The sequence below is a fragment of the Peromyscus eremicus genome, chromosome 5 (assembly GCF_949786415.1).
Source record: "Peromyscus eremicus chromosome 5, PerEre_H2_v1, whole genome shotgun sequence".
Taxonomy (NCBI): Eukaryota; Metazoa; Chordata; class Mammalia; order Rodentia; family Cricetidae; genus Peromyscus; species Peromyscus eremicus.
Window position 1 is genome coordinate 90,779,556 of NC_081420.1, and position 9,236 is coordinate 90,788,791.

The 9,236-nt window shown below is 47.6% G+C and overlaps 1 protein-coding gene across 1 annotated transcript in view; it reads right to left on the reverse strand.

Annotated features, from left to right (window-relative positions):
• Bco1 (beta-carotene oxygenase 1) overlaps nucleotides 1-8,796 on the reverse strand; it is a 35,657-nt gene extending 26,861 nt beyond the window's left edge. The window contains 3 exon segments of the mRNA XM_059263052.1: nucleotides 372-501; nucleotides 6,763-6,906; nucleotides 8,688-8,796. Coding sequence (XP_059119035.1) covers nucleotides 372-501; nucleotides 6,763-6,906; nucleotides 8,688-8,796 — 383 coding nt within the window.
• Nucleotides 8,797-9,236: the final 440 nt, after the last annotated feature.

A 9,236-nucleotide genomic window follows, 5' to 3' on the forward strand; every position in this document is an offset into this window, starting at 1 on the left:
CTTCTGGCAATGACATTTGGGTTGTTTGCAGCTTGTATCATAACAAATGACGCAGCCAGGAATAACTTTGCCCGTTTGTCATTGCAGACACAAGCAAGTGTATCTCTAGACCAAAGGGAACACACATTTGTAATTTTGATTGATAAGGTCCCAGCACTCTCCCACAGGCCGGGCAGGAGAACATCTGACAATTTGTCAGCTGCCCTTGGCCTCCAGTGATCACGAATCACACAGCGTCCACAGTCACAGGCCAGCCACACGGAGTTCATCTACCCTGAGGAAAACTACTAGAGGAGAAAATATGGGCTGTTTTGACCACCAAAGACATCAACAAAGCACGACATTTGCTGAGACTCAGAAGGGGACATTACTTGGAGAAGATGTTTTTGCAGGGGTCTGGGTAGGCCATCGTTCCGAACTCGGACACCACGATTCTGTTGGCCTCGATGTTGGTGCAGTAGGTGTCGCTCTGCAAGTATTTGCTCCTGTAGAAGACCTCCCCTGAAACGGAAGAAGCAGACGCTGGTCAACCTGGCACCTTCCGGGGCTTTGAAATTGGTGTCAGCCATTCTAAGAGCTCTCCTGGGGGCTGGAGGGAGGTTTGTCACCCAGACAGGCCTCTTCCACGCAAGTGTGTACTACAGTAAAGAGAGAGTTTGGAACATAAGTTCATTTACATGCATTAAAAAATGTGGAGGTGTTGTAGTGTGTGTGTGTGTGTGTGTGTGTGTGTGGTGTGGGGATGTCTTATGTAGCCCAGGCAGACCTTGAGCTTACTATTGCCAAGGATGACCTTGAACTCCTGATCCTCCTGCCTCTCTCTCTCAAGTGCTAGGATGACAAGCACATGCTGCCACGCCAGGTTTATGTGGTGCCAGGAATCAAACCCAGGACTCTGTGTATGCTAGGGGAGCACTCTACCAACAGCTGTATCTCCAGCTCACACCACGTAGAGCCTCACTGGAGACTCATAAGAAGATGGTAAGTGTGCCTGTCTACACCCCATTTCCACACGAGGGAACTGAGTGAAGCTCAGGAACACCCAGGCACCTTGGCCAGTCCGGCCTAGCCATTGGCAATGACTTCCACCACGCTGGTGTTTGTCTGCGGAAGACACAGATTTGGAGCAGTGGTTGGGAAGGCTGTGCTGACCCCTGAGGCCTCATTCACGGCTGGGGGACCTACCTTCAGAAGCCAGTGTCAGCAATCTCAGCCTCCCGGAGAAATACTTTGTATCTGTTGCGTGGGGGTAGGGGAGTGACATAACACTCAATTCTGTGTATCCACGGAGGGTCGGAACTTCCCCAGGCCTATCATCAGGACCCAGAACCACTAGCTCCCTGCCTAGAAGCAGTATCTCCTTGTTCAGCTATAAGTGGGACAGCTATACTACACCCTTTCCCCTCAAGACTTGGGGAACATTAAGGAAGAGTCAGCAGAAAGAGTTTAGGAGCCAGAGGCTAGGGAGGACAGAGCTGAAACAGGGACTTCTGGACTCAGTAGAACTGGGCACTCACAGACTCCACAGCTATGCTAGCCTGCATGGTGTCAAGCCAGTCAACATGCACAGAGATGACCTCACAACCCCCCCTCCCCTCCCCCCCCCCCCCCCCGCCCCCACTCCCAGCTGAAGAGCTACTGGCAGCTGTTGGCTGAAAGCAGAGTCAGTTTTCTTTAGAGGTGTGATCCCTGTAGGTGTCCCAGGCTCCAGTGGATCCCCAGAACCCACATGGTGGAAGGAGAGAACTGACCGCCCCCCACCCCCGTGTCCTTGGCGCATGCATGCACTTGTGTTGACACACACATACACACAAATAAATCAATATAAAAAGAAATGTCCTGAATAAACAGAAACTAACATTTCTGTTAGTTGCCAAGCAACAGCAACATCAGAGAAGTTATAACACTTTGAATGTAAAATTTCTTAGCACATAAAGTACAAATGTGACCACAGGTCCATTCTCACCCAATAAAACTGACATGTAGAGAGGTTCAATGTCTTAAGTTGTACAACTAGTGAGTAGTCAATGGATTCCTAGGCTGGTAATGCACATAGAAACGGCCCCTCTTAGGCAGGGTCTTAACACAGCCATACAGCCAGTTTGACTCTACTAAAAATACACTCAAAACGCGCAGCTGGGTGACATTTCATGAATGGACCATCTCATACAGGTGACGTCTCAGTTAAGAAAGGGGATACGAGGCCTAACACCCACACACCGACAAGCCCTCTCCCTGATAATCCCTCCAATGACTTCTAACAGCACCAATGGCTTTTCCTTCTGGGGTGTATTTTTATCTTTCTCCAAGGGACTGTGTATACATTTCAATGAAAACCACATCCGTTCTCCACCTAAGGGGAAATGATGGCCATGTTACCAACACTAGCCATCCTGAGATTGTAGCCGATTTCAGGTAGCGCTCTCCCAGCTCCTAGAGTCCGCAGTCCATGAGATGCTGTGAGGCATCTGGCTGCAGGGAACACAGCATACATGTGCTGATGGTTCACCTTCACCATCAATTTCAGAATCACTTCAGAGACACGCCTCTGGACAGATCTTAGAGGCTGTCTCTGGAGAGGCTTGATGGAGGAGAGAGAGCCATTCTGAATGTGGGTAGGACCACCCTGTGGGCTGGGTGGGGTCCTGAGCCCGTGGAAGCAGCATGGCGGTGTGCCTCTCTCTCCTGCCATCAGTCTTTCCTCGATGAACTGTGAGTCCAACAGGAATCCTTCCTTCCGCTGTAAGTTCTTCCGTCAGGTATTCATTGATATGATAAAAGTGACTTACACACGTGTGTTGGCTGCTGAAATTCTGGATGGTCAAGGAAAACTCTTGATATTTAAAGCTGGAAGCTTGCCTGGTGGGTGAGCCTGGTGTTGGTCTTCAGCTGAGCGCCGCACGGCACAAAGACCCACTTTAGAGCCAGCCTGTCCTTCTTTGGTCACTCTATCTGGATGCCCACCCTCCACACGCCCTGGCTAAGGGCCTTTGGGCCCCAGCGCTTGGCTTGAAAGGTGAATTCTTTTCACTTGAAATGTAAACTCTCGGGCCAGGCCACCCATTTCCTATAAACAGGGAGCTGTGGGATCCCAGAGTACTGGAGGCCCGGAGAGAAAGTAGCTCTGGAAATGCTCAAGGCTAACGCTGGACTGGAGTGTGAGATTAAAGTCATCAGCCACTGCCTACCCTGCTCTCCCGAGCCCCCAGTCAGCGGCACCTCGTCTGAAGGGACACAGTAAACAGCAATCTCCTGCCTAGTGTCTTTAAGAACTGAGTCAAGTCTGATAGTTTTGTGATTAAGGTAGGCATGAGGGTGTGTATCTACATATACATCATAAGCCAAACACACATGTGTACCCACCCACTCTGACACACACCACACACACTTGTGTACACCCACCTACTTCAACACACAAACACACACACACACACACACACACACACACACGCACACGCACATTCCGCAACATGTGCTCACACACATGTGTACACACCCACGTACTTTGACACACACACCATACACACTTGTGTGCACTCATACACTCCAATATACACCACACACACTGGGTATACCACATATCCTGACACACACCACAATACTGTGTGTCTACACACACACCCCAACACACATCGCACATACATGTGTACTCCTACACCCCCCAACATGCACCACACATACACATATGCACACACACACTATACACACTTGTGTGTACCCATACACCCTGACACACACCACACACACATGCACACAATACAAACCCCCATGCACATACCACACACACTCTCACACATGCATGTGCAAACGATTACTCAAATCCTAGTGGGATGACTTTATCTCCTAAAAACAGTCTCTCTGCTGACAGAGACCTGACATCACTCACCGTCACTATTTTAAACAAAACTTTCTATTTTGAAGTCCTATTAGATTTAGACAAAGGAACCTATTCTCTCCCCTTCTCCAACTTTCCTCTTCTCTGCTCCTTCTCTTTTACCCAGTCTTTGATGGATTTTATTTTTATTTTTAATTTAATTTAATTAATTTTTTTTGAGACAGGGTCTCACTCTGTAGACCAGGCTGGCCTCGAACTTAAAGTGATCTGCCTGCCCTTGCCTCTCCAAGCATTGGGATTAATGGTGTGCATCACCATGCTTGGCCTTTGTCGTTTTTTAAAGCATTAACTTCTGTTGGTCTCTGGTGAAGACCACAGATCTTTTGTTTGCCTGTTCACTTTTTAAAACATTTATTTATGTGTGGGAGTGTTTGCAGGCATGTATGTATGTGACACACACTCATGCAGCTTCCATGATGAGAGGGCATCAGGTCCTTTGGAACAGGCATTATGGATGACCGGAACCATCACGTGGGTGCTGGGAACTGAACTCAGTCTCTAGGCAGAGTAACAAGTGCTCTTAACTACTGAGTCATCTCTCCAGCTCCTCTTTCTTTCTCTTTCTTTCTTTCTTTCTTTCTTTCTTTCTTTCTTTCTTTCTTTCTTTTTTTTTTCTTTTTTTTTTTTTTTTGAGACAAGGTGTCACTATGTAGGCCTGGCTGTCCTGGAACTTGCTCCATAAGACCAAGCCAGCCTCGAACTCACAGAGATTCTCCTGCTTCTGTCTCCCAAGTGCTGAGATTAAAGGTGTGCACCGCATGCCCATTGTGCCCCACACTTCCTTAGAGAAATAAGTGGGCTAATAAAATGATCAGACGGTTTGCAAAGCATGAAATACCAACATGAAATGCCAGTAATCATATGAAAAGATGTCCAACCTCACTAACCATCAGAGGAATAAAATTCAAAGCTACACTGAGACTGCATCTCGCCCCAGTGAGCATGGTGGTCGTGGAATCAAGTCCCGGCCAGGATCCATGCCTGTGGGAATGAAAACTAGTCCAACCACTTTAGAAGTTGGTTGGTGGTTTCTCAAAAACTAAAAATAAGGGCTGGAGAGGTGGATCCATAGTTAAGAGTGCTTTCTGTTCTTACAGAGGACCTGAGTTCACTTCCCGGCACCCACATTGGGTGGCTCCCAACCACCTCTAACTCCAGCTGGAGGTGATCCACCGACCTCTCCTGGACTCCTAGGGTACTGCATTCACATGCACATACCCACACACAGATGCAGTAGCATACACATAATTAAAGATAAATCTTAAAAAAAAAAACCCACAACACTAAACTAAAACTAGATCTATCACATGAAGTTATTACCACTCCTGGTATTTACCCAAAGGACTCTAAGGCGACACATCCAGGGGACACCTGCACACCATGTTTACTGCACCTCCATTCACAATAGCTATTATGGAGCCTGCCTAGGTGTCTGACAACAGAGGAATGGGTAAAGAAAATACGGTATGTGTATACAATTCAACTTTCTTTCAACTGTAGAGAATGAAGTTGGGTCATTTTCAGGAAGACAGATGGAGGTGGGATTATTGTATTAAGAGAATTGCGTCAGACTCAGGAAGATAAATATTGTCTGTTTTCTCTTGTTTGTGGCTCCTAGATATAGTCACATAAAATTACATATATATATATATATATATATATATATATATATATATATGATGTAGAAGTGAAACTGTCTAGGGGAACAAATGGGATAAGAGAGAGGGGGAGAAAAAGAGCGTATAGAGGGATATGGGGATAGGTTCAACATCTGATACATGCCTACCTGAGAACTAAAATAAAAGGAACAAAAATCTAAAGAATGAAAGTCCCGCCATAAAATGCACAAAACAAAATGGACAACAACCTGCATTTCCTTTTTTACCCCCTGACCCCAATTTCTCCGCACATGCCATTATCTGAACTGGGGGGGGGGAGGGGACGCTGACATCCTGTGTTTCTACCTCTACTGTTACACAATGGCGGGGCTGGGTGGTGACTGAAGGCTTCAGAGGAGATGAGAGGCCTGGGTGGCAATCTGAAGACACTTGGAGGGTTGGGTGGTAGATGTGGGAGGCCCTGATAGGAGGGGACCCAGGACACATGGCCATGACGGTTAGGGCAAGCACTGTGCTCAGCTGACTTTTTCTCAGTCTGCCCTCCTCCTGTTTGGATCAGAGGCATGTCTGAATTCCCAGCCTGTCACCTTCCCTGTCATTGTTCATCCCATGGCAGATTCGATCATAAGACAAAATGACAGAGATCCTTGGGCATCTTCCCAGAGGTGTTGGCAGTAGGCTGGGTGATGCTCTCCCCAAGATCAGCCTGCATCCGAGCCCCTGCAGTACCAGTGGGATGGAAGGGATTTGGTGGGTCTTACTCTGTTAAAGCATTAGGGTTAGCTGGCTGGGTATAATGGCATTATAGAGTCCTTGAAAGAGGGAGACGGGGAGGGGGGGATGGTCAACGAGGTTGTACTGATGAATGGAGAGAGTGAGAGAGAGCAACAGGTGGAGGAGAAAAGAGGAGGAGAGGGTGGGAAGGAGAGGGGAGGGGGAGGAGAAGAAAGAGAAGAGACAGAGAGGTTGAAAAAACATGCAAGATGCTATGAGACAGGGATGGGGCCACAAGCCAAGGGCACAGGTAGCATCTGAAATCTTGCGAAGCAAGGCAATGGGTTCTCCCCAGAGCTTCCAGAAGGAAAGAAACCCTGCCAATACTTAGACATTACCCCCAGTGTGATCAATTTCAGACTTCTGACACCTCCTCCCCCACATGGAAAGAGAATAAACTCCTGTTGTTTCAGGCCCTGGAGTCTGCCTTGTATTTGTTACCATGGCAACAGCAAACTCATGCCGGGGTCTCACCATCTCTGATGGAGAAGCTGTGGAGAAGGGCCAGGCCATCAAACCAATGGTTGTATTTGCTGTCCCCCACTGTGTGCATCCCAGGCCCATTTCGAAGCAGGGTCCCCTGCAGCCATGCTGGAATCGTGCCTGTTAAAAGATAAACTGTTTAGTTGCCAGATTCCACGACCAAACTGAAAAACTAAAAAAAAAAAGGGGGGGAGGGAGAGGGGAGGGGGGCCTTTGGGAAGAAACTGAGTGCCTAGAGTTTACTACTACTCACTGTCTGTCCATTTACTCCACGGTCCTCTCTAGAAATGGTGCAGCAGGGCTGGTAGTTTGCTAACATTGAGGATGACCAAGAAGAATAGATGCCATCCCCAGCCTGAAGTTGCTCACGGTCCATTAAGGAGATGAAAGAACAGATGCTCCAAACACACTTCGCTAGGGGCAGCGCTGGAGCCCAATGCTGCCCTACAGTCTTGAGGAAGCACATTTGCCTCATTAAGGCATGGAAGAACACTCTAGAAGCTAGGGGGTGGCTCCAAAAGTGCTCACCACGCAGGCAGGAGGTGCTGAGCTTGGCTCCCAGAATCCATATAAAAAACCCAGGCATGATGGCACGTCCTTGTGACCCCAGGGCTGGGGAGGTGGAGACGGTAGATCCCTGAGACTCCTCAGCCAGTCTAGCCAAACGGGCAAGCTCCAGCCAGGGAGAGATCTTGTTTCAAAAAAAAAAAAAAAAAAAAAAAAAACCGAAGCGGATGGCATCTTGAGAATGACATCCAAGGCTGACTTTTGTCCTCAGTGTGTGTGGAGTTCAGAGGACAACTTTCAGGGGTCATCTCTCTCCTTTCACTGTCCATGAAGAGCAAGCCATGGGGAGCAAGCCAGGAAGCCACACGGCCTCTCCATGGCCACCTCCACGGCCTCTGCATCAGCTCCTGCCTCCAGGTTCCTGCCCTGTTTGAGCTCCTGGTCTGCTTCCTCCGAGACGAACTGTGATGTGGAAGTGTAAGCCAAATACACCCTTTCCTCTCCACCTTGGTTTGGTCATGGTGTTTCATCACAGCATTAGTAGTCCCGACTAAGACATCTGACTTATGAAAATTTGAGAGGATCTTTGGAAAGATGGTGCAGTGGTTAGGAACACACACTGCTCTTCCAGTTCCAGAGGACCCGAGTTTGATTCCAAGTGCCCACTGTAGCTCATAACCACCTGTAACTCCAGCTCCAGGGGATCTAACACCTCTGGTTTTCCCAGATACCTGTACTCATATTTACATACCCAAACACAGATACAGACATATACACATGATTTAAGATAATAAAAGCTTAAAAACTTGATGGAAATACACTCAGATAATGATACTTTAAATTTGTCTTTTGTATTTAAATATTCACCTAAATGTTGTATACAATTTAATGTAGATACATTGAATATTACCATGATAATCACAGAACATACACAAAAAAGCTGGGAAGGTTTCCATCAACGTCTAAGGCAATTCTTCAGTTAGAAAATGCCACCTGAGGGCCAACAAAATGTCATAGCAGGTTAAAGACACTTGCATCCAAGCCTGACACCTGCCTTCAGTTTCTGGGACCCACATGGTGGAAAGACCCCCACTCCTGTAAGCTGTCCTCTGGTCTCCCCGCTTGCACTGTGGCTATCAGAGCACTCCTGGTACCCTTTTGGAGACATTGAGAAGGAACGGCTTTCTCCCCAGAAACTGAGTTACCCTGTGCAAACACACCCAGTTTACCACAGAGATGATTTTGGGATCTTGGCTTATCTTGTCCCCCTAAATGGGTTTCCAGGCTTCCAAAAGCAGCTTATAATACAGAAAAAAAAGATGCCCATCTAAACCCAGAAGTCTAAAAAAGATGCCCATCTAAACCCAGAAGTTTAAAAAAAGATGCCCATCTAAACCCAGAAGTCTCACCTGTCACTCTGGCTGATACTGGCTCCAGCTGTTCTTTCTTATTCCTGCCAAATATCATCTCCATGGAACTGGGGCATGGCAGTGAGGAGGATGTTACTGGAGTGGACATGATGCCCTGTGTGCTCCTGTCTTCCTGCCCTCTGTTCCTTTACATCTGTCCCTCCGCACTCCCTCTCTTCTCTGCCTCCTTCTCTGCAGGTCAGTGTTTCTGCCTGCTGCCGGAAGCTGCTGGGTAATTTATACAACGTTTGGTCAAAGGTCAGTTCCCAAGCCATGTGTTACTGCTAATCTTTAATCCTGTTAGTGTTTTTCCAACTCTTCCTCTCTGCTTTCACTTTTAGCTTAACCAAGGAAGACTCTGCTTTAAGTGGACAGAGAGGGTTCTGTGCATTCTGCTGAGTTCAGTTGCCTGAGCTAGCCCATCCTGAGAACTGGATGTGATTATGGGTAGAGCAGGGAGATAATTAGGATCAGCCAAGGCTCTTCAAACTAGGGGACCATCAAATGCATTGACCACACTGTTGCATGGTGTGGGTTGGTGACATCTTC